General features: G+C 42.3%; 1 protein-coding gene across 3 annotated transcripts in view; it reads right to left on the minus strand.

Moving 5' to 3' along the window:
- The window catches only part of NUDT3 (nudix hydrolase 3), a 150,488-nt gene that overhangs the window by 47,263 nt on the left and 76,791 nt on the right, over window positions 1-26,434 (minus strand). For all 3 annotated transcript variants that reach the window (XM_038005986.2, XM_038005985.2, XM_007972892.3), the window contains exons 3-4: window positions 2,446-2,490; window positions 256-340 (exon numbers count right to left, since the gene is read on the minus strand). In XM_038005986.2, the coding sequence (XP_037861914.1) occupies window positions 256-340; window positions 2,446-2,490 (130 nt within the window). The remainder of the gene's footprint in view (window positions 1-255; window positions 341-2,445; window positions 2,491-26,434) is intronic.

The following is a 26,434-nucleotide window of genomic DNA, read 5'->3' on the forward strand; positions in this document are numbered from 1 at the left end:
GGGACCACAGGCATGTGCCACCACACCCAGCTAATTCTTCTGATTTTTGTAGAGATGAGGTCTTACTAGGTTGCCCAGACTGGTCTTGAACTCCTGGGCTCAAGGATCCTCCTGTGTTGGCCTTCCAAAGTATTGGGGTTATAGGTGTGAGCCACTGAGCCTGGTAAGCTCTTGTTTCTGATTCTGGTAATGACCTGTGGCATGGCAAGGGCTGGTTGTGAGGAGCCCTTTCCAGGCTGTCTGAAGACGGCTTACCAATGTTAACTGAATCTTCCCAGTCTTCCAGCACTTCAGTGACAATGAGCACATAGACATACGTCCTGTGCTTCCTCTCCTGGTTCTGAAGGGCAAAGAGAGAAGGACAGAGAGAGTTTTTCCTTAGAAAGCTGGAATTACTTAAATGAAACACACTCTTAAGCATATGTCCAGAGAGCTTAGACACAAAGATTCTAAACTTTTACTTTTTATGGTCCTACATGATTTAAAACAGGCCACACTTGAATTTGAGGGTGTGCTCTTTGCCTGGACTTCTAAAACCAAGTATTTATATTGTTTTTTCCTCCCCTTCCCCTAAACACAACTTCACAGGAATGCTGTGACTCCTTAAGAAAAAGGCATCATGTAAATTTAACTAGCTAGAACACCAGGGAAAGGACTGTCGATGGGTGGGCCACCACAGAGGTCTCAAACTTCAGTGACCCCAGCAAGGCAAACAAGCTGAGTGTGACACACACACACACACACACTCCCCCACCCACCCCTTTTCCCACTAACCCCACTTACCTATTTTTTTGAGAGAGGGCCTTATTTTGTCACCCAGAGTGGAGCGCAGTGGCATGATCATGGCTCACCTCAGCCTTGACCTTCCTGAGCTTAGGTGATCTTCTCACCTCAGCTTCCTGAGTAGCTGGTACAGGCACGCACTACCATGCCCGGCTAATTTTTGCATTTTTAGTAGAGACAGCGTTTCACCATGTTGGCTAGGCTCGTCTCAAACTCCTGACCTCAAGTGAGCTGCACACCTAGGCCACCCAAAATGCTGGGATTACCTATGTGAGCCACCATGCCCAGCCAATTTTTGTATTTTTTTTTGTAGAGACAGGATTTTACCATGTTGCCCAGGCTAGTCTTAAACGCCTAGGCTCAAGCGATCCTCCCATTTTGGCCTCCCAAAATGCTGGGATTACAGGCATGAGCCACAGTGCCCAGCCACCTTTTAAAAACTTTTATTTATTGCCAGGGGCGATGGCTCATGCTTATAATCCCAGCACTTTGGGAGGCCAAGGTAGGTGGATCACCTGAGGTCAGGAGTTCCAGACCAACCTGGCCACCATGGTGAAACCCTGTCTCTACTAAAAATACAAAAATTGGCCAGATGTGGTGGTGGGCACTTGTAATCTCAGCTACTTGGGAGACTGAGGCAGGAGAATCGCTTGAACCTAGGAGGCGGAGGTTGTGGTGAGCCGAGATCGTGCCATTGCATTACAGCCTGGGTGACAGAGCAAGACTCTGTCTCAAAAAAAAAAAAAAAAAAAAATTATTTATTTACATATCTATTTTTTCATTAGAGATCTTTCTTCTGATATTTTTATTTTTAAAACTTTTTGTAGAGATAGAGTCTCACTCTCTTGCTCAGGTTGGTCTTGAACTTCCACCCTCAAGAGATTGTTGTGCATCAGCTTCCCAAAATGCTGGGATTACAGGGGTGAGCCACCATGCCCAGCATCTGCTCATCTTTATTTCTCCTGATTTCTCACTTTTTTTCCTGCCTTCTTTCAAATTTGTATCACAGCTTATTTCCTTGTTTTTCCTCTCTTTGTTATAGTTACTTATCTTCTATTTTTCTTGTCTCTCTACACTCAGCTACCCTTCCTCCTACCTTGGTAGGAGAGGAAGAAAGGTAGGAATGGGGTAAAATAATACTTAGAAATAATTCTAGTAGTTTAGAGGACAAGGCTATGGGATTTCTTTCTTTCTTTTTGTTTTAAAGCATGTTATCCTCTGTTGGTGCTGCTTTCTTTAAAAAACTAACCGAGGTTGGGCACGGTGGCTCACGCCTGTAATCCCAGCATTTTGGGAGGCTGAGGCAGGAGGATCGCTTAAGCGCAGGAGTTTGAGACCAACCTGGGCAACCTGGCAAGACCCTGTCTCTACAAAAAAATTTGAAAATTTAGAAGGCATGGTGGTGTGTTCCTGTAGTCTCACCTACTTGGGAGGCTGAAGCAGGAGATTGCTTGAACCCAGGAGTTCAAGGCTGCAGTGAGCTATGACTGTGCCACTGCACTCCAGCCTGGGCGACACAGTGAGACCTTGTCTCAAAAAGTTAAAAATAACTAAAAAAAAAAACCCAAAAACTCGCTGAAACAGAGATGGCATTTTTCCTATGTTAATATCTGTGTGGTTATTAATACATATCATTTGTACCAAAGATTTTAACAGACTTACCTCAAAAATTCCAACTAATCTTCCCAATGTCCCTTTTACTCCAGCCTGGAAAGTGAAAAGAATAATTAATGCACTGATAGTATTATATTGCTGGTCTCATTCTCAGTCTTCTTAAGCAGTTTATAAAATAGAAACAAAAAACAAGAGGACACAGCTTGGGCAGACTCCACACATCTGTGAAGTGATACCAGTGTTTCCTATGTGTCACAGACTGCTAACAGCAGTGTATGCTCTAGGAAGTTAGAATGCCTTTCATTTCTTCTCGTCTCTCTCTCTACTGCAAAGCTAGCTAAACCTAGCAAGATAATCAAGGCCATGAAGCCACCATACCAAAAATATTTTGAGGGATTGATTACTTCAGGTCAGGCACTGCCACTTTGGGAGGCTGAATTGGGAGGATCACTTGAGGATAAAAGTTCAAGATCCACTTGGGCAACATAGTGAGACCCTGCCTCTAAAAATTTGTTTTTAAATTAGCCAGTCATGGCAGCATGTGGCTACAGTCCCAGCTACTGGGGAGGCTGAGGTGAGAGGATCACCTGAGCCCAGGAGTTCAAGGTTGCAATGAGCTATGACTACACTACCGCACTCCAGCCTGGGTGACAAAGTGAGACCATGTTTCAAAATTAATTAATTAATTAATTAATTGGTCAGCTACTATGGCTCACGCCTGTAATCCCAGCACTTTGGGAAACTGAGGCGGGTGGATCACTTAAGCTCAGGAGCTCAAGACTAGGCTGGGCAACATAGTGAAACCCTGTCTCCACAAAAAATACAAAAATTAGCTGGGTGTGATGGTGCACGGCTGTAGTCCCAGCTACTCGGGAGGCTGAGGTGGGAGGGTTGTTGGGTCCAGGAGGTGGAGGTTGCAGTGAGCCGAGATCACACCACTGCACTCCAGCCTGGGTGACAGAGCCAGACCCTGTCTCTAAATACATACATACACACACAGATTACTTCATTCACTTATTCATTCAACAAATATATACTAAATGTCTAATGTGAACCAGAAAACAGTGTATGTGCCAGAGGTATAACAATGAATCGGCTAGAATGCAAGATCCCATAAGATTAAGACCCTTGTCTGACTTGGCTGTCCGTATACAATATGCTGGAAGAGAGTTCAGCACCCTGCAAGAACTCAGGAAAGCCTAGATCAACAAGAACATAAACATGGTAATTCTGCTATGGGCAAGTATCATGACAGAAATACACAGAGTGATGTGATGACAAGAAGTGGCAGGGAGAGGGGCAACTTCAGTGGTCAGACCTTTTTCTTGAGTGGGGGGATGAAGTCTCACTCTGTTACCCAGGCTGGAGTGCAACCTCCGCCTCCCAGGTTCAAGCGATTCTCCTGCCTCAGCCTCCCAAGTAGCTGAGACTACAGGTGCCCGCCACCACGCCAGGCTAATTTATTTTTATTTTTATTTTGTATTTTGAGGAGAGATGGGGTTTCACCGTGTTGGCCAGGCTGATCTCGAACTCCTGACCTTGTGATCCACCCACCTCAGCCTCCCAAAGAGATGGGATTACAGGCGTGAGCCACCATGCCCGGCCTAGACCTTCTTAATATACACTTTTGTTTTTTTCTTTTCCTTTTCTGAGACAGAGTCTCACTCTGTCACCCAGGCTGCAGTGCAGTGGTGCAATCTTGGCTCACTGCAACCTCTGCTTCCAGGGTTCAAGCAATTCTACCACCTCAGCCTCCCAAGTAGCTGGGACTACAAGTGTGTGCCACCAAGCCCAGCTAATTTTTCTATTTTTGGTAGAGACAGGGTTTCACCATGTTGGCCAGGCTGGTCTTGAACTCCTGACCTCAGGTGATCCGCCCGCCTCACCATCTCAAGTAGCTGGGACTACAGTCGTATGCCACCACACCCAGCTAATCAAACAAATTTTTTTTTGTAGACAAGATCTTGTTGTGTTGCCCAGGCTAGTCTCAAACTCCTAGCCTCAAGTAATCTACCCACTGTGACCTCCCAAAGTACGGGAATAACAGTTGTGAGCCACTGTGCCTGGCCTGGATGACATATTTTGAAATTAATTTTTGCTAATTATCTGTCAATGAACTCTGTTCTTTTCTCTTGCCAACATGTCTGCTTTCTCTACCATTTTATATTCATCTACCCACGTGGCTTTTGGTCTACTTGAATGGAAATGTCTGCCTTTTCTTAAATAAGAAAATAGTAAGTTGCTTCTATTTTTAGAAATAACTGCCCTCCACAGTCAGCTAAAACTAGCTAGCTTATACTTCATGAATTAACCAATGAAGCTGCCTGACAAGTGGGACAAGCTGCCAGGCCAGCCTGAGTTGGAAAGCCATTTCTGTACTCTGATCCCAGGCAGCCTGAACACACTCCGCTCATCTCCTGAGACATGTCACCTGTGCTCCTGCCACAAGCCTCCACTGAGGGTCTGGGAGGAGAGCTGTTGGGGCAGATGAGGGTCTTGGGGGACAGAGGTAAGAAAAAAAATTTCTTTTTTTTTAAAAAACTCTTGTCGCCCAGGCTGGAGTGCAGTGGTGCGATCTCGGCTCACTACAACCTCTGTCTCCCAGGTTCAAGCGGTTCTCTTGCCTCAGCCTCCCAAGTAGCTGGGACTACAGGTGCATTACAGGTGCACACCACCACACCCAGCTAATTTAAAAAAATATATTTTTAGTAGAGACAGGGTTTCACCATATTGGCTAGGCTGGCCTTGAACTCCTGGCCTCATGATCTGCCCGCCTCGGCCTCCCAAAGTGCAGGGATTACAGGCGTGAGCCACTGCACCCGGCCCGAGAAAAGATTTAAGAGGCCATCATTCACCTTTCTCCTCCGCAAAGGAGAGAGAGAGAAAGCATTCTCTTTAGCAGCTACTATCCAATTATTTTTTTCTTAAACTAGAAGTTTATAAAACAATCTCCAGGCTGGGCGCGGTGGCTCAAGCCTGTAATCCCAGCACTTTGGGAGGCCGAGATGGGCGGTGGGCACCTGTAGTCCCAGCTACTCGGGAGGCTAAGGCAGGAGAATGGCGTGAACCCGGGAGGCGGAGCTTGCAGTGAGCCCAGATTGCGCCGCTGCACTCCAGCCTGGGCGACGGAGCGAGACTCTGTCTCAAAAAAAAAAAAAAAAAAAAAGATCCCCAAACTTTTAGGGCACATATCAACTTAGTATTATGACAACTCAATATAATTCATTTAAAACCTTTGTTTGGCTGGGCACGGTGGCTCAAGCCTATAATCCCAGCACTTTGGGAGGCCGAGGCAGGTGGACTGCTTGAGACCAATAATTCGAGACCAGCCTGAGCAATAAGGTGAAACCCCATCTCTACAAAATACAAAAAATTAGCTGGGCATGGTGGCACATGCCTATAGTCCCAGCTACTCAGGAGGCTGAGGTGGGAGGATCACCCAAGTTCAGAAAGTCAAGGCTGCAGTAAGCCACGATCGCACCACCGCACTCCAGCCTGGGCAACAGAGACACCTTGTCTCAAAAAAACAAAACAAAATAACTTCAAAACACAAAACTTTCGTTTAGTAATAGTACCTCTGCATTTGACACCAACATGTGTCTATGATTCACTCTGTGTCAGATGCAGTTAAGAAAAATGTAGCCGGGCGCAGTGGCTCAAGCCTGTAATCCCAGCACTTTGGGAGGCTGAGACGGGCGGATCACGAGGTCAGGAGATCGAGACCATCCTGGCTAACACGGTGAAACCCCGTCTCTACTAAAAAATACAAAAAACTAGCCGGGCGAAGTGGTGGGCGCCTGTAGTGCCAGCTACTCGGGAGGCTGAGGCAGGAGAATGGCTAAACTCGGGAGGCAGAGCTTGCAGTGAGCTGAGATCCGGCCACTGCACGCCAGCCTGGGTGACAGAGCGAGACTCCATCTCAAAAAAAAAAAAAAAAAAAAAAAAGGAAAATGTAAAAAAAGTACCTACCTGAAATAGACACAAATGTGTAAAATCTAGTGTAAGTCAAATTATGCTGCCATTTGTGCATCAACATTTCGGTGGTATTTTTCACTTCCAATTAGTCTTCCAACTTGTAGAATGTAGAAAGTAATGATACTTGTTTGTTTAAAGAGGTGGTGTCTATGTTGCCCAGGCTGGCCTCAAACTCCTGGGATCAAGCAATTCTCCTGCCTCAGCCTCCTGAGTAGTTGGGATTACAGATACATGCCACCACACAGGGCTAAAGATATTTTTTATTTGTCCCTTAGCCTTTCTTTCATAGTATTTATGGGATCTAATTAGCAGAATCTATTTAATGTGATCTTACCAATAATTCTATACCATAAAGCAAATAAATATTTCTCTATTTACCAATTTTAGAAATTGGAATTCAGCATTTTTCTCAGGAAGAGGTTCCCCCTTTAGTAAAAGGATTTCAGTTCTTTAAGGTCATAGTGCTGACAAAAAAGAAAACTTTCTCACAGGCAAAGGTTCTCCCAGTTTACCTTAGCTATCTTACTTTTTCACAATTTTCCCAGACTCAGAGTCCAACTTTCATCTCCTAGTTTTTTCCCAAATGCTGCCACAAGCAATCTGAGAGTGAGTTATTTTTATCTGTCACATGATTCCTGCATGCAGGTCGGGATGTGTGTCAGGGCCACATCTGACAGATACTTGGCTCACACATTTGGGGATAAGATTAAATTCAGGGATATATTAAATTCGGTTCCATAAGGATGCTGGTATGGATCTGTCTTTTGCAAAATCATATGAAAGCAGTTACAATTTCAATCTATATGTCAAAAACCACTAATCTGGAGAAGGAGTCTTTATTTAAAAGTCCATCTTAGTAGAGATAGTTCTTTCACCCTTTTCTAGTACTTTAGGCCTGGTTAACAAAAATAATCTGAACAATTGCCTACCGTTTCTCTTTTTTTTAAGACACAGGGTCTCAGTCTCTCACCCAGGCTAGGGCGCATGGTCATAGCTCACTGCAGCCTTGAACTCCTGGGCTCAAGTGATCCTCCTGTCTTAGCCTCCCAAGTAGCTGGGGCTACAGGCATGTGTCACTACAACCGATACTTTCTTAATTTTTTTTTTTTTTTTTGGTAAGGCCAGGTGCGGTGACTCACGCCTGTAATCCCAGCACTTTGGGAGACTGAGGTGGGTGGATCCCCTGAGGTTAGGAGTTTGAGACCAGCCTGGCCAACATGGCGAAATCCCATCTCTACTAAAAACACAAAAATTACCGGGTAGTGGTAGACGCCTGTAATCCTAGCTACTCAGGTGGGTGAGGCAGGAGAATCACTTGAGCCCAGGAGGCGGAGACTGCAGTGAGCCAAGATTGTGCCACTGCGCCCAGGCTGGTCTTGAAATCCTGGTCTCAAGCGATCCTCCCACCTTGGTCTCCCAAACTGCTGGGATTGCAGGTGTGAACCACCTGCCTGGCCCTGCTTTTTTAAGAGGAAAAAACACAAGTGTCTCTTTCTCCTTTGAGGTGTTCTACTGGGATTGAGGTATTTCTCTGGAAAGGGCTGGATCTCAGCTTGCTCTGTGGCAGTCTCCCTGTATATGTACAAAAGCTTAGGCAGAGGCACTAATGTGGGTGATGGCCCTTTGAACCTGTGTCTAAAATGATCTACCACAAGGAATCCTGACTTTGTTGGCACAAAGTGGACCGCCATCTTCTGTAACCAGCTTTTCACTCTACAGTAGACATTTTGACCAACACTGATGCTGGCTCAGCCCACAGGCATTCCCCTTCCCTTGCTGCTACCAGGGAGACCCAGATTCTGTCCAGGTGGGGGCTGTGGTGTACTTTCAGAAGGCATACCTAAGCAAGGCATAGGAAATTCTGCTCCCCTCTGCAGGGACTGCTTCATGGGTGTTGCATGTTCAACAGCTCCTTAGAGGCTGTCTCTCAGGGACTTCTGGAAAAGATCTCCCACCACGATAAAAAGACTGCACAAAAAGAAACCCTGTACTTCCTTGTCAAGTGGGGATGTGAAAGCTGGAGCTGCTACCATCATCTGATCATAAGGGGAAGGCCAAAGAAATCTAGTGAGAAGCTGACCCAGCGCCCTGATGCTGGGGAGCTGTGAAGCAATGAGGTAATAACGGCCAATGTCTGGGCCCTTCATGTTTCTCACATAACTGATGATGCTGAAGCCACTTTTAGACAGGTGTTCTGTTATTATTCGCAGCTGAAAGGTTCCTGCACTTCTTCCCTTGATTTACAAGGCAGCTCTCTGAGAAGACCAAGAACTGTATTCCCCACTCCCTGCAAGAGGCAACTACTCACCTGTAAATGGTGTTTATCATTCTCTTGCATGTTTTTATACTTTTACTACTTGGGTATGTATCCACTATTAACAGTATTTGTGCAAGTTTCTCTACTGAATTAAAAAAAGGTATTTTACCTTCTATAACTTTTTCCCTCAGTATTATGTTTCAGAGTTTTAGCTATATTGACACATGTAGTTCTAGGTAATTCATTTTAATTGTTGAACAGTTATCTATTTTAGGAATTTACCATAATTTATTAATCCACTCACCTGTCAGTTTACTTCTGCTATTATTAAAAATGCTGCAAAAAATTCTCTTGTAGATCTAATCTATCTCCTCATTGTCAAGTGAAAGAGTTTCTCTGAGATTTACACTAAAAGTCAAATTTCTCAGTCACAGAGGATAAGTACCTCCAGATAATTTCAAGTTGGTCTCTTTTGGTAGGTCAACTGCAGATATGGTGACCACTCTCCACCTCTCCCTACATCCATATCCTTTGACACGTAATTCTGCAGCTCTTCCTATCAAGGGATAGAATCTACTCACCCATCCCTACATCTAGGCTTGCCTTGTGTCTTGCTTCGGCCAACAGAATGTAGAAGAATGGTTTACCAGGTCCAATCCTAGGCCTCAAGAGGCCTTGTAGTTTCCACTTTTCCTCCTGGAACTCTGCCATCGGCATATGAATAAGCCTGAGCTTAGGCTCCTAAAGGATGAAAGACCACAGCTGTCTAGGCTGAGTGGCCTACCGCCAGCTAACCTCCAAACTGTGTGAGAGCATAGCCAAGATCAGCAGAGGTGCCTACTCAACTCAGAGCTGGCTGCAGATATCTGAATAGTCCAGCTGACACCAGAAGTTGACCTTGGCTTGTAAGTAGTAATATGTACTATTTAAAGCCATTGCATTTTGGAATAGTTTGTTATACAGCAAACTGATACACTCTCCAAAGTACACAGGCAGTGTATGAGGTGCCATCACTCTTGTTCTTCAATACTTAGTATTTGTTGTTAGCCATTTTCCCTCCCCACTTTTGGGTCAATATAATGAGCGTGAAATTGTATTACATTAATTTTTTAACTGAAACTGTGTGCTTTTTCCTACTTCAGTGAACATTCAGATTTCCTCTTTGGAGAATTATATATTCATATTCTTACTTGACAGGTGACCATCATAATGAATCTACAGTTCTTTGTGTCTTTATTAATTATTTTTTTGAGACCAGTCTCTGTAGCCCAGGCTGGAGTGCAGTGGTGCAATCATGGCTCATTGCAGCCTCAACCTCCCAGGCTCAAGCGATCCTCCTGCCTCAGCCTCCTGAGTAGCTGGGACTACAGGCACATGCCATCACAACTGGCTTTTTGTTTTGTTTTGTTTTGTTTGTAGAGATGAGGTTTTGCCATGTTGCCCAGGCTGGTCTCAAACTTCTGGGCTCAGACTATTCTCCCATTTCAGCTTCCTTCTTGATACTTATGCTTTACGCTCTGTGGTAAATATTTTCTCCCAATCTGGCACTTGTCTTTTACCCTTGTTTACAATGTTCTTTCCTGAGCATGTTTTATTAGACACAGTTTATTTTACTTATCTTTACCTTTTGTGTTAGCTATCTTGTTTAAGAAACACATCCCTGGCTGGGTGCGGTGGCTCATGCCTGTAATCCCAGCACTTTGGGAGGCCAAGGTGGGCGGATTGCCACAGCTCAGGAGTTCCAGACCAGCCTGGGCAAAATGGTGAAACCCGTCTCTACTAAAATACAAAAAATTAGCCGGGTGTGGTGGCATGTGCCTGTAGTCCCAGCTACTCGGGAGGCTGAGGCAGGAAAATTGTTTGAACCCAGAAGGCAGAGATTACAGTGAGCCGAGATCATACCACTGCACTCCAGCCTGGGTGACAGAGTGAGACTCTTGTCTCAGTAAAAAAGGTAACACATCCCTATTCCTATGGCATAAAATTAGAGTCACATTATCTTTTCTAATTATCTGAGAGTTTTATCATATGATCCATCTGTAATTTATTTCCAAATAGCCAATGGTCTAGAGAGTCCAGAATAGAGCCATAGATATTAATTACTGTTTTACTAATCTAGTTGTTAATTTATGTACTAATAGCATATGCTGATGATTTTAACTAATACAACTTTATCTTAATACTTGGAATACCCTTCTCTGCTCTTCTTTTTCTTTTGAGACGGAGTCTTACTCTATTGCCCAGGCTGGAGTGCAGTGGCACGATCTTGGCTCACTGCAAGCTCCGCCTCCTGGGTTCCCACCATTCTCCTGCCTCAGCCTCCCAAGTAGCTGGGACTACAGGCGCCCGCCACCTCGCCTGGCTAAATTTTTGTATTTTTAGTAGAGACAGGGTTTCACCGTGTTAGCCAGTATGGTCTTGAGCTCCTGACCTCATGATCCACCTGCCTCGGCCTCCCAAAGTACTGGGATTACAGGCGTTAGCCACTGCGCCCGGCTTCTGCTCTTCTTTAACAAAAACTTCTAAGCCATTTTTGTACCTTTACATATAAATGCCAAAAATCAGTTTTTTCAGATATTTTGGCAGTGGTGCAAACACAGCTTACTGCAGCCCTGACCTGCTGGGCTGAAGTGATCCTCCCTTCTCAGCCTCCTGAGTAGCAGGCATCACAGATGTGTGTCACCATACCTGGCAATTTTTTTTTTTTTTTGGTAGAATTGGGGTTCTCATTATGTTGCCCAGGCTAGTCAGAAGCAGCAATACTCAGCTGGTTTTCTTGCATATCAATCTTCTCTCTTGCAATCTTTCTAAATGTGTTCACTAATTCTATTAATACTAGAGTTCCTGTTGTTTTTCTTTCATTTTCTAAGTTAATAATCACACCTTCTGTAAATAACAACAATTTTGTTTCTTTGGAATCTTTTTTTTTTTTTTGAGACGGAGTCTTGCTCTGCCGCCCAGGCTGGAGTGCAGTGGCCGGATCTCAGCTCACTGCAAGCTCCGCCTCCCGGGTTCCCGCCATTCTCCTGCCTCAGCCTCCCGAGTAGCTGGGACTACAGGCGCCCGCCACCTCGCCCGGCTAGTTTTTTTTGTATTTTTTAGTAGAGATGGGGTTTCACCGTGTTAGCCAGGATGGTCTCAATCTCCTGACCTCGTGATCCGCCCATCTCGGCCTCCCAAAGTGCTGGGATTACAGGCTTGAGCCATCGCGCCCAGTCGTTTCTTTGGAATCTTTACAATTTGTATTTATTTTTATTGTCTTAATTGCAGTGGCTAGGATCACAGTTCAATATTAAATGTTAGCATAAGAGCAAGCAGAACTATCTTATTCTTATCTGTCATGGGAATGCTTTGAACATTTCAAAAATATGATGTTCGCTCTTGGTTTTATTAGATGCTCTATCAGGTTAAGAGAGTTCCTTTTATTTTTAGCTTGCTAATAGTTTTTATAATGAATAGTTGTTGAATTTTAATAAATTTTTACTTAGAATTTGTGCAAATTCTCATTCATAAATGACAATTTACTGTTCCTTTCTAGTTTTAATTATCAAGATCAGGGGTCAGCAAACTATGGCTTATAGGCCAAATGCATCCTGCTATCAGTTTTTACAATTAAAGTTTTACTGGAACATAGCTATGTCATTCGTTTAAGTATTGTCTACAGCTGCTTTCACATTACAACAGGAGAGCTGAGATACCATATGAATTCTAAAGTCTAAAACATTTACTATCTGGCCCTTCAAAGAAAGTCTGCTATGAGGCCAGGCACGGTGGCTCATGCCTGTGATCACAGCACTTTGGGAAGCCGAGGCGGGTGGATCACCAGAGGTCAGGAGTTTGAGACCAGCCTGGCCAACATGGTGAAATCCCCCCATCTCTACTAAAGTTACAAAATCAGCCGGGTGTGGTGGTGCATGCCTGTAATCCCAGCTACTCGGGAGGCTGAGGGAGGAGAACCGCTCGAACCTGGGAGGCGGAGGTTGCAGTGAGCTAAGATTACGCCACTGCACTCCAGACTGGGTGATGAGAGTGAAACTCAGTCTCAAAAAAAAGAGAAAATTTGCTATTGCTGGGCATGGCTCATACCTGTAATCCTAGCACTTTGGGAGGCTAAGGTGGAAAGACTGTGAGCCCATGAGTTCAAGAACAGCCTGGGCAACACAGTGAGACCCCCTTATATAAAAAAAGGAAGGAAGGAAGGAAGGAAGGAAGGAAGGAAGGAAGGAAGGAAGGAAGGAAGGAAGGAAGGGAGGGAGGGAGGGAGGGAGGGAGGGAGGGAGGGAGGGAGGGAAGGAAGGAAGGAAGGAAGGAAGGAAGGAAGGAAGGAAGGAAGGAAGGAAGGAAGGAAGGGAGTTTGCTAATCATTAATCAAGATCTTACCAGTCTTACAAAAGGTATGTAACTATCCTCTAAACTGTCTTCAAGAATATACATATTTAAAATTTTTAGTAAAATTAATCTAGTCTGATCTTGGTATTTTTTGGCAGGAAGGAAGGTGCTTACTACTTAATTTATTTAAGGACTAATGATCTACATGTAGGTTTTCAAATTTTTCTTTTTCCTTTTTTTTTTGTTTTTGAGAAAGGCTCTCATTCTGTCTCCCAGTCTGGAGTGCAGTGGTGCAGATCATGGCTCATTGCAGCCTTGACCACCCAGGCTGAAGCAATCCTCCCACCTCAGTCTCCTGAGTAGCTGGGACAACAGGGTTCACCATCATGCCCAGCTAATTAAAAACTTTATTATTTTTTTTTTTGTAGAGATGAGGTCTCATTATGTCACCCAGGCTGGTCTTGAACTCCTGGGCTCAAGTGATCCTCCTGCCTTTGCCTCCCAAAGTGCTGGATTACAGGCATGAGCCATTGTGCCTGGTCTGATTTTTGTTTGTTTTTTTGATATGGAGTCTTGCTCTGTCGCCCAGGCTAGAGTGCCATGGTGTTATCTTGGCTGACTGCAACCTCCGCCTTCCGGGTTCAATTGATTCTCCTGCCTCAGTCTCCCTAGTAGCTGGGACTACAGGCACGCGCCACCATGCCCGGCTAATTTTTGTATTTTTAGTAGAGATGGGGTTTCATCATGTTGGCAGGCTGGTCTCGAACCCCTGACCTCAAGTGATCCAACTGCCTTGGCCTCCCAAAGTACTGGGATTACAGGTGTGAGCCACCACGCCTGGCCTGGATTATTCTAAAAGTAAATTTGGGTAGGACTTTCTGGAAAATTTATATGAAAGTTTTCAAATCTTTCTGTTTGTTACTCTTTGTAACATTCTTATAATTTAAAAACCTCTATTATAAATCTGTGGTTATTTCTCTTTTTTGTTCTTCATTTATTTTTGTCTTATTTATCAGTCTTGCCAGAAGTTTATCTATTTTATTAGACAAATAAAAATAATCCACTTTTGGTTTTGTTGATCATTTCTATTTTTCTATTAATTTCGACTCCTTTCCTTGTTATTTCTGTCCCTTTACTTCCTTTGGGCTTGCTCTTATTTTTTCCAGCTTGAGTTGATGGCTTAACTTATTTAATGTCCATTTAACTTTCTAATATAAGCATGTATGTAAGCATCAAAGAACTGACTGAGCTGTGTCCCCTAAGTCATGATGTGAAGTGCTTTCATAGTTCTTCAGCTCTATTTGCTTATTTCTATGATTAATTCATGGATTATTTAGAACATTTTTTTTTGTTTCCAAACCTGTTTCTCTTTTGATTTCTCTTTCTTCTCTTGCTGATTTCTAATTTTACTGCATTCTATCAGAGTATACACAGTCTATAAATACTGATGCTCTGGAATTTGTAATAATTCCTGTACAACATATGGTTATGTTCTTATCCTTCCATGCATGCTTGAAAAAATTACATAATCTTCGTTGGGTGGAAGCTTATCTCTCAACATAGCTACATGCTCAATCTTGTTAATGGTGTTATTTAACCTCTATTTTTCTGTTTGCCACTTTTTCAATCACTTTCTAAATGAGATTTTATTGTTCTTCATAGGGACTATTAAGCACAAAATGAGATGTTTTGAAGTCTTCAATATGGCTATTGAGTTGTCGATTTTCCCCATAATTCTGATAATTTTTACTTTATATTGATGAAGGTTTACTAGGTGTACATAAGTTCATGACTACCATACTGTCCTGGCAGTCCTTAAATTTGCTTCCTGTGTAGCAAGCTTTGTGATAAGCAGCTTGTATTTGTAAGTCCATGGAATTAAGAGAAAGCTGTTAAGTGGCAACTCGGCCGGATAAGTTAGAGTTGTCTAAATCCAGCAGCTGTTGGTAGTTTAATGATTGTGGCATCTCCAGAGGCAAGGGGTGCATTTAGTGTTTGCTGAAACCACTGTTAATTATATTGAAGTCAATGGAAAGTAAGCTGTGGATATATTTCCTAATGACTAAAAATCCTTTCCTGGAATGTGGAGCTGGATGGGAAAGCGAACACAACTGTTTTGGAAGACTCTTCTGGACTCAGTTCACTTCGCAGAAGGCAACTGGCTCCTGTCCCAGTAATTCCACCTCTATTCAGGGTTCCAACACAAACCAGCTCAAATACAGTACTATATTCTCTCTAACAGGGCACATTCTAATCTGTACACTTAGTCACTAAGCTTACTATTCGTCAACAGGTAGCATTCAATGTGTGTTATAACACAGACCACTAAACGGAGTAAAAAGATATCTTTCATTCCAATTGTTAAAAAGTGGTTAAAAACTAATTTAGGGTAGTTATTTGCACCAAAAGTATGCTAACAGCAAAATACCTGTAAATTAGTCAATTTAAAATACCAGCTCCTTGACTAAGGAGCAATTCTTTTTTAAATGCTACTAGCTTTTGAGATAAATCATACACAGAAATGAGTGATTTACAAATGTGGCCTATGTGCAATTTGTGAAGAGTAGTCTATTAAAAGCAAGATACTCCTGTGTAGTATCTTAGAGAAACAAAAACATTTATATCATTATTTTCAAGTCAAAGGAAAAAAAAGAGATATAATTCTAAAATGTTGGGTGTGGTGGTACACAACCGTAATCCCAGCTACTTGGGAGGCTAGGTAGCAGGACTGCATGAGCCCAGGAGTTCAAGACCAGCATGGGCAACATATCAAGACCCTGTCTCTAAAAATAATAACAATAATAAAAAACAATAATAATTCTAAAACTTAAAAAAAAGTTAAGGCCAGGTGTGGTGGTTCATGCCTGCAATGCAGCACTTTTGGAGGTCGAGGCAAGAGGATGGCTTGAGGCCAGGAGTTAAAGCCCAGGCTGGGAAACAAAGCGAGACCCCATCTCTACAAAAATAAAAAAATTAGCCAGGCATGGTGGCACGCCTGTAGTCTCAGATACTCAGGACGACGAGGTGGGAGGATCACTTGAGTCCAGGAGGTTGAGCCCGCAGTGAGCTATGACTGCACCACTGCTCTCCAGTCTGGGCAACAGAGGGAGAACCTGTCTCTAAAAATTTTAACAAAAAATGTAGTGGCAGACTATGTATATTATCTCTTCTTCCAAGGAACCCATTAAAATGAAGGATAAGAACAAAATAAAGAGAAAAATGAAATAATATAAGATGCTCAGTTAAACCCACAAAAGGCAGAGAAAGAATGGAAGACAAGAACAGGAACAGAAAACAAAGGGCAATGGATAGAAAGCTATCAAACATGGGAGATATTAATCCAACTACATCAATAATCACTTTAAACATCAATGGTCTAAATACATCAATTAAAAGACAGGGTCGGGCGCAGGGGCTCATGCCTGTAATCCCAGCACTTTGGGAGGCTGAGGCAGATGGATCACTTGAGGTCAGGAGTTTGAAACCAGCCTGGCCAACATAGTGAAACTCCGTCTCTACTAAAAATATAAAAAAAATTAGCAGGGCATGGTGGCACATGCCTGTAGTCCCAACTACTCAGGAGGCTGGGGCAGGAGTATCGTTTGAACCTAGGAGGCGGAGGTTGCGGTAAGCCAAGATCGTGCCACTGCACTCCAGTCTGGGAGATACAAAGAAATTCCGTCTCAAAGAAAAAAAAAAAAAAAAGGGCCAGGTGCGGTGGCTCACACCAGTAATCCCAAGACTTTGGGAGGTGGAGGTGGAGGATCGCTTGAGCCTAGAATTTCGAGATCAGCCTGGTCAACATGGGGAGACCCTGTCTCTACAATAAATAAATAAATAGCTAGGCATAGCGGTGTGTGCCTACATGTAATCACAGCTACTCAAGAAGCTGAGGTGGGTGGACAGCTTGAGCCTGGGAGGTCGAGACTGCAGTGAGCACTGATTGCACCATCGCACTCCAGCCTGGGAGACAGCGTGAGATCTTCTCTCAAAAAAAAAAAAAAAAAAAAAAAAAAAAAGACTGAGACTGTCAGAGTGTATCACAAAACAAGAGTCATCTAGTATGTTTAATATGTTGTCTACAAGAAACCCCGTTTAAGTATAAAAACACATACCTTGAAAGTAAAGGGATAGAGAGTGATACATACCATGCTAACACTAATCAAATGCAAGCAGGAGTAACTACATTAATCTCAGAAAAAGCACACTTCAGAGCACGAAAGTTATCAGGAATAGAGAAACATTACATAATGATAAAGGGATCAGTTCTACAAGACGATGTAATAATCGTCAATGTGTATATGCCTAACAACAGAATATCAAAATATATGAGGCAAAAACGGACAGAACTGCAAGGAGAAGTAGATGAATCCATTATTACTGTTGGGGACTTCAACACCCCTCTATCAGAAATAGGCAGATCTAGGTGGCAGAGAATCAAACTGACATAAGTGACCTCTATAGACCACTTTATCCAACAACAGCAGAATACACATTATTCTCAAGCTCATGTGGAACATCCAACAAGACAGACCACATTCTGAACTACAAGACACACCTTAACAAATCTGAAAGAACAGTAATCATAAAAATGTATGCTCTCAGACCACAATGGAGTTAAGAAATCAATTAACTTGGCTGGGCACAGTGGCTCACTACTGTAATCCCAGCATTTTGGGAGGCTAAGATGGCAGGATTGCTTGAGCTCAGGAGTTCGGGACCAGCCTGGGCAACATAATGAAACCCTATCTCAAAAAAAGAAAAAAAAAAAAGAAAGAAAAAAAAGAAGAAATCAATAACTGAAAGATTTCTGGAAAATCCCCTAGTATTTGGAGATTAAACAACACACTTCCAAATAACATATGAATCAAAGCAGAAATCTCAAGAAAATTTTTGAATAAAAATAAAAACATAACATCAAAATTTGTGGGATGCAGTGAGAGTGGTGCTTAGAGGAAAACTTTAGCACTAAATGCATATATTAGAAAAGAAAGATCTAAAATTAATAATCTAAGCTTTTACCTTAGGAAACTAGAAAAGGAGCAAATTAAATCCAAGTAAGCAGAAGAAAATAATTAAAAATGAGAACAGAAGTCAATGAAATTGAGACAGAAAATCAATTGAGAGGATGAACATAACCCAAAACTGGTTATTTAAAAGGTCAGTAAAATTAAAAAGCCTAAAAGTATACAAATGTATGTTTAAAATATACAATAAAAATAAAATCATATAAAAATTGATAAGCCTTTAGCCAGGCTAATTAAGAAAAAAAGAAGACACAAATTACTAATATGAGACATGAAAGAAGAGACATCACTAAAGATGCCATGAACAAAAAAGAGGAAAATAAAAGAAAACTATGAACAACGCTGTGCCCATGGATTTCATAATCTACACGAAATGACCAATTCCTGGAAAGGTAGAATCTGTCAAAACTCACACAAGAAAAAACAATCCCAATAAATTTCTATCTATTAGAGAAATTAAATCAGTAATTAATAACTGGCTAGGTGCGGTGCTGCATGCCTATAATCCTGCTGCATGCCTATAAACTTGGGAGGCTGAGGTGGGAAGATTGCTTGAGGCCAGAGTTTGAGACAAGGAGGAGCAAAACCAGTGAGACTCCGTCTCTGCAAAAAATAAAAAAATTAGCTTAACATAGTTGCCTATTCATGTAGTCCCAGCTACTCAGGAGGCTGAGGCTGGAAGACTGCTTGTGCCCAGGAGTTTGAGGCTCCAGTGAGCTATGTTTGTGCCACTGCCCGCCAGCCTGGCTGACAGAGCAAGACCCTGTCTCAAAAATAATAACAAGAGCAGGGCACGGTGGCTCATGCCTGTAATCCCAGCACTTTGGGAGGCTGAGGAATGAGGATCACTTGAGGTCATGAGTTCAAGACCAGCCTGGCCAACATAGTGAAATCCTGTGTCTACTAAAAATACAAAAAATTAGCTGGGCGTGGTGGTACATGCCTGTATCCCAGTTACTCAGGAGGCTGAGGCGGGAGAAACACTTGAACCAGGAAGCAGAGGTTGCAGTGAGCTGAGATCATGCCATTGCACTCCAGCCTGGGCGACAAAGTGAGACTCTGTCTCAAATAATAATAACAACAACAACAACAATAACCATAATAATAACCTTCCAAAACAGAAAGCACCAGGCCCAGATGGGCCACTGGTGAATTCTACAAGTTAAGGAAAAAATTATACCAATTCTCTACAATTTCTTTTAGAAGGAAGAATACTTTCTAACTTAAGTCTATGAGGCCAGCATTACCCTAATACCAAAACAGGACAAATACATCACAAGAAAACTACGGACCAATATCTTGTAGTAAATCAAATCCAACAATGTGTAAAAAGAATTACACCTACAACCAAGTGGGATTTATCTCTCCCAAGCCTGGTTCAATGTTCAATAATCAATTAATGTATTCCATTACATCAACAAGCTAAAAGTCACATGGTCAGGCACAGATGCAGAAGACGCATGTGACAAAATCTACCTACTCATGATAAAAAAATCTCTCAATCTCCAATCATAGTTGGACACAGAAAAAAAAAAAAAAGGAAAAAACCTCTCAACAAACTAGGAACAGAGGGAGACTTCCTCAATTTGATACAGAATAAGTACAAAAAACTATCGCTAACATCATGCTTAATGGTGAGAAACCAGAAGCTTAATGGTGAGAAACTAGAATAAAACAAAACTGTATTCGTTTGAGATGACATTATTTTAATTTTTTAAAAATCCAAAAGAATTGACAAAAAAATTGTGAAATTAAAACAATTAGCTTGTTTTTAGACTGCAAGACACAAGGGTAATATACAAAAGTCAATTGCTTTTCTACATCCCAAGAATAAACAAGTAGAATTTGAAATTAAAAACAGTATCATTTACATTAGCACCTCCTAAAGTGAAATAATTAGGTATAAATTTATAACATACACGTACAAGATCTATATAAGAAAAACCACAAAACTTTCCGATTTCAAAGAAAAACTAAATAAATGGCAACAATCCATGTTAATTAATAGGAAGACTCAACATTATTATGTCAGTTCTTCTGAACTTGATTTACAGATTCAACACAATCCCAATTAAAATCCCAGCAAGTTATTTTGTGAATATTGAAAAAGTGATCCTAAAGTTTATAAGGAGATGCAAAAGCCCAGACAGCCAACTCAGTAAGAAAGGAGAACAAAGTTGGAGAACGGATATCCAACTTCAAGACTTACTATAATGCTACAGTAATCAAGACAGTGTGGTTTTAGTAAGAGACAAATAAATAAATAAATGGACAAATAGCGAGCCCAGAAATAGACCCACATCAATACAGTATACAGATCTTTGACAAAGGAATGAGAGCAACACAATGGAGAAAAAAATTGTCTTTTCTACATATGATGCTGGCATTTTTGCCTGGCCATCCACATGCAGAAAAATCAATCTAGACACAACTTTATACCCTTCAAAAAAATTAACTCAAGATGAATCACAGACCTAAATGTAAAATACAAAACTATAATACTCCCAGAAGATAACACAGGGGAAAATATAGGTGACCTTTGGTTTGGCAATGATTTTTAGATGCAACACCAAAGGCAGAATATCTGAAAGAAAAAATTGATAAGGTGAACTTCATTAAAATAGAAAACACCTATTAGGATAGCTAAAATTTGCAGGGCACGGGTGGCTCATGCCTATAATCCCAGTACTTTGGGAGGCTGAGGCGGATGGATCACTTGAGGTCAGAAGTTCAAGGCCAGCCTGGCCAACATGGCAAAACTCCGTCTCTACTAAAAATACATAAATTAGCTGAGTGTGGTGGTACACGCCTGCAATTCCAGCTACTTGGGAGACTGAGGCAGGAGAATTGCTTGAACCTGGGAGGTGGAGGTTGCAGTGAGCTGAGATCTCATCACTGCACTCTAGCCTGGGCAACGAGACTCCGCCATCAAAAAAAAAAAAAAAAGGATAGCTAAAATCTAAAACACTGACAACACCAGATGCTGGTGAGGATGTGGAACAACAGGAACTCTCATTTGCTCACTGGAAAGAACGCAAAATGACACAGCCACATTGACAGCTTCTTACAAAACTATACATACTATTAACCATATGATGATAAATCAACTGCTTTATTGGTGTTTACCTAAATTAGGAGGTGAAAGCTTATGTCCATGAAAAAACCTACACATAAATGTGGGTCTGTTTCTGGGCCCGCTATTGTTCCACTTATTTATTTGTCTCTTACTAAAACTACACTGTCTTGATTACTGTATAGCAGCTTTATTAATAACTGCCAAAACTCGGAAGCAACCACGATTCCCTTCAGTAGGTGAATTCAGTAGGTGAATGGATAAATAAGGTATGCTACATCTACACAAAGGATTATTATTCAGTGCTCAAACAAATGAACTATCAAGTTATATATGTAAGGACATGGAGGGGGCCGGGCATGGTGGCTCACGTCTATAATCCCAATACTTTGGGAGGCTGAGGTGGGTGGATCACCTAAGGTCAGGAGATCGAGACCAGCCTGGCCAACATGGTGGAACACCCTCTCTACTAAAATTACAAAAATTAGCTGGGCATAGTGGCGCACAACTACAGGCCTGTAGTCCCAGATACTCGGGAGGCTGAGGCAGGAGAACTGCTTGAACCTGGGAGGTGGAGCTTGCAGTGAGCTGAGATTGCACACCTGCACTCTGGCCTGGGTGACAGAGCGAGACCCTGTCTCAGAAAAAAACAGAAAAATAAATAAAGACATAGAGGAATCTTAAATGCATATTACAAAGTGGAAAAAGTCATCTGAAAAGGCTACATACTGTATATTCCAACTACAAGACATTCTAGGAGAAGCAAAACTATGAAAACAGTAAAAGATCAGTGGTTACCAGGGGTTTAGGGGAGGGAGGGATGAATATACAGAGCACAGAGGATTTTTATAGGGCAGTGAAACTATTCTGTATGATACTATAATTCTGGATACATGTCATTATGTCTTTCTACAAATCCAAAGAAAGTACACCAAGAGGGAACCTTATGAAAACTATGGATTCGGGGTGATTATGATGTGTCAGTGTTGGTTTTTTTTTTTTGGAGACAGAGTCTTGCTCTGTCACCCAGGCTGGAGTGCAGTGGTACAATCTCGGCTCACTGAAAGCTCTGCCTCCCGGGGTTCCCATCATTCTCCTGCCTCAGCCTCCCGAGCAGCTGGGACGACAGGCGCCCGCCACCATGTCCAGCTAATTTTTTGTATTTTTACTAGAGACAGGGTTTCACTGTATTAGCCAGGATGGTCTCGATCTCCTAACCTCGTGATCCGCCCGCCTCAGCCTCCCAAAGTGCTGGGGTTACAGGCGTGAGCCACTGCGCTGTCCGGTGTCGGTACATTGATTGAAGCAAATGTACTGCTGTGGTGTGAGATGTTGATAATGGAGGCTATGCACATGTAGGGTCAGTAGATATATGGGAACTCTGTGTGGTTTACACTCAATTTTGCTGTGAACCTAAAACGGCTTAAAAAAAAAAAAAAAGTTAAGGCCGGGTGCAGTGGCTCACGCCTGTAATCCCAACACTTTGGGAGGCCAAGGTGGGCAGATCACAAGGTCAGGAGATTGAGACCATCCTGGCTAACACGGTGAAACCCCATCTCTACTACAAATACAAAAAATTAGGCCAAGAGTGGTGGCTCACCCCTGTAATCCCAGCACTTTCGGAGTCCGCGGCGCGTGGATCATCTGAGGTCAGGAATTCGAGACCAGCCTGACCAACATGAAGAAACCCATCTCTACTAAAAATACAAAATTAGCCGGGCATGGTGGTGCATGCCTGTAATCCCAGCTACTTGGGAGGCTGAGGCAAGAGAATCACTTGAACCCAGGAGGTGGAGGATGCAGTGAGCTGAGATTGCACCATTGCATTCCAGCCTGGGCAATGAGAGTGAAACTCAGACTCAAAAAAAAAAAAAAAAGAAAAAAAAAAAGTGAGCATAGAAAAATTAAATAAACCCTGGCTGGGGGTGGTGGCTCATGCCTTTAATCCCAGCACTTTGGGAGGCCAAGGCAGGTAGATTACTTGAGGTCAGGAGTTTGAGACCAGCCTGGCCAATATGGTGAAACCCCGTCTCTACTAAAAATATAAGGCCGGGCGTGGTGGCTCACACCTGTAATCCCAGCACTTTGGAAGGCCAAGGTGGGTGGACGATCTGAGGTCAAGAGTTTGAGACCAGCCTGGTCAACATGGTGTAACCCTGTCCCTACTAAAAAAAAATACAAAAATTACCCAGGCATGGTGGTGCGTACCTGCAGTCCCAGCTACTTGGGAGGCTGAGGCAGGAGAACCACTTGAACCTGGAAGGTGGGTGTTGCAGTGAACCAAGATCCCACCACTGCATTCCAGCCTGGGTGACAGAGTGATACTCTGTCTAAAAAACAAAAAACAAAACAAAACAAAACAAAAAACATTAAACCCTAATGCCAAAAGTAGTTTCTTTCCTAACTACGTAAAGAAGCCTAAAATTATTCATATAGTTCATTAACTTGATTAGCATACTCCTGACAAAGGTAATAGGGTGATGGGAGGGGAAAAGGGAACATGAAAGCCCAGGACTTTGGGAGACAGTCCTGAGGGTTCAGGTCATAAGTCACTGTGGGATTCAGGGCAAATTAGTACGTTTTCCTAGTAAGAATAATACCTAGCATTTGAGTTCTTACTAAATGTCTACCTGTGAAGCAGGTATTATATCATGATATCTATGCTCCACACAAGAAAACTGGTATCTAGAGATGATAATCAGCACCAGGACTAGAACCTAGGTGTCTTCGATTTTAAGCATATACACGTACCAACCTCCTGATCTCCGCTGCTGGGAAAATAAATCAGGACAGTTTCTGCAGGGGAGATGTTTATTTAGATGGAATATTAAATTATTTTTTGAATTTGCAGTTACTATTGGGGTATTACATAAATCCTTTGCCTTTTAGACTACCTGAAAAATCCGTATGAAGGGCCAGCTTTAAAAAGGGAGTTGGGGGAACAAACACTTAAGAAAAACTGGTTTTGCAGCCTTAAGTGATTCTGGTTCTCTTACTACCCGAAAGCCTCCTCAATTTTCTAGCTTTCATTTTAAAGGCAGAACTGGCAGTTTCAGTTTGAAATGACAAAAAAATTCAACTTTGCCAAATATCACTACAAACGTGGTCTTGTTCTTTCTGAAACATTTAATATCACATCTATTCACTCACCAGAGATGAACAGTTTATTTTAAAGCAGCAATAAGCTGCATCTACCTTTCTTATTTGCTAAATGACATCACTTTTTTATTTTAGACAAATAGGTATGTAGTGGCATCTCACTATTCAATGGCATTAAAGGTAATTTATTTCGTTAAAATTTTTTTTTAAGACAGCGCACAACCCTGTCTCAAAAAGAGTTTACTCATTTAGATCATGTACAGACGTATCTTTTATAAATATGTATTCAAAAGAAAAAACTGAAGGCCTGCATAGTTATAGGTTTCTGTTTGACCAAAAGTATGCTAAACTAGATAACTTCTTGATGTCCTTTCAACAATGTGATTCTATGACCCCATAAAAATAAATTCCACTTAATATCACAGTCCCTATATATGACAGGCATACTACCTTAGGCTTCTCAAGTTTAAGGATTTTCTCACTGATGTCCTCAATTCAGTTTGACGCCCAGAGCTTTGCTGGTCACACGGCCAGAAATAGCTGATCGTCTTTCTTCCTGCTTTCATAAGTCTCTGCTAAAGCATGTCATGGAGGAGCTCTCGTCATCTTGGTTAAAACAATCTCTTCCCCTCTTTGACTGCCTTACTCTCCACTCTAGAAACCCACTTCAAAAGCGTGGCTCTTTTCGCTTCGTTTTGTAGAGACAGGTCTCTCTCTGTTGCCCCGGCTGGTCTTGAACTGACCTCAAGCAATCCTCCCACCTCAGTCTCCCAAAGCGCTGGGATTACAGGTGTCGGTCACCACACCTGGCCCAAAAGCTTGGCTCTTTTGAGATAGTTTTTATGGCTTATTTTGAAACTAAAACCGTATCTATTTTAGGGCCTGATGTGGACCCCTACCAAGTCTCTTAACGGACAGAATGAGTTATTCAGATGGCATCCCAGACTGCCCTCAAATTCCCCTCAATCACAAAAGGTAGTAAAGAGGAACAATGGAGCCAAATGAAATGAACACTTCAGTGGCAAAGAGAGTCTCCTAGAAATTCCCGCCTCATCTGAAGGACAGGACTGCTTCATACGGAAGAGAAACTAATGAGCAAGAATGGCAGGTAGGTAGATGAAAAACAGTATTTCATGTGGCATAGGTGTGAATGCTTGGACCTGCTACTTCTAGTATAAACACATTCTGTTATTTGAAACTTAATTTCTCATCCTCAGTACCATGGCATTTCTTCACCAATAAAAGGCACTTAATAAAACACTGAAAAAAGCAACAGGATAAAGTCTCTCTCCTCCAGGTTTAATGTGAGACTGTCTTATTTCCAACCACGGTGATTTAGGCAGAGGGAACAGCAATCACAAGGGCACTGAGAGGGAAAAGGCCTAGTATTAGAGGAGCAGCAAGGAGGCTACCAGTATTGCTGGAGCACAGTGAGAAAAGGGGAGTGAGAGCTGAGGTCCCAGAGGCAGAAAGATCACAGGCCAGTCTAAGGGTTTCAGCTTAGAAAGCCTTTGAGTGACATGATCTGACCTGGTTTCTTTTTACAGGATCATTTTGCCTACTGTGTTGAAAGTAGTAGAGTGAAGAAGGCAAGAGTGCAGGGGGTATAGCTAAGGAATCGAGGTGAGTGGTGATGGTGGCTTGGACCAGGGGGATAGTGAAAAAGATGGTGAGAAGTGGTTGAATTCTAGACACACGTATTCTGAAGGTAGAGCCAACAGTATTTGCTGATGAACTAGGTATTAGGTGTAAGAAAAGAACAAAAATCAAGGATGACTTCTAGGTTTTCGGGTTAAGTAACTTAAAGGATGGACTGCCATTTACTAAGATGGGGAAGACTGCTGGAGAAGCAGGTTTGGGGGAAGGCAGTAGAATCAAGGTTTATACATATTGAGTTTCAGATGGCTATTGAACATTCAAATGGAAACACCAAGTAGGCAGGACAAGAATAGCAGTGGATGAGGATAGATTACTCACCCATCCACCCAACTACCTACCTACCCACTAATCCAACCACCTACTTACTGTATTTAAAGATTCCAGATTGGGAGAGATCACCAAGGAATAAATGAGAAGCAGACAAAGAAAAAAAAGACAAAGGACCTAATCCTAAGGTATCTAATGTTAAGAGGTGCAGAGAGAGAGAAAAGTAAGCAAAGACAACTCAGATGTAGGAGAAAAACTTACTGGAAGCCTACGGAAAAGGCATTCAAGCTTTTCTCCCCCCACAGTATTTTGCTCTCAGCCTTTGATTCTTTCAGCTGAGGCTCCAGACAA

This window comes from Chlorocebus sabaeus, chromosome 17 (genome assembly GCF_047675955.1).
Source record: "Chlorocebus sabaeus isolate Y175 chromosome 17, mChlSab1.0.hap1, whole genome shotgun sequence".
NCBI classification, from domain to species: domain Eukaryota; kingdom Metazoa; phylum Chordata; class Mammalia; order Primates; family Cercopithecidae; genus Chlorocebus; species Chlorocebus sabaeus.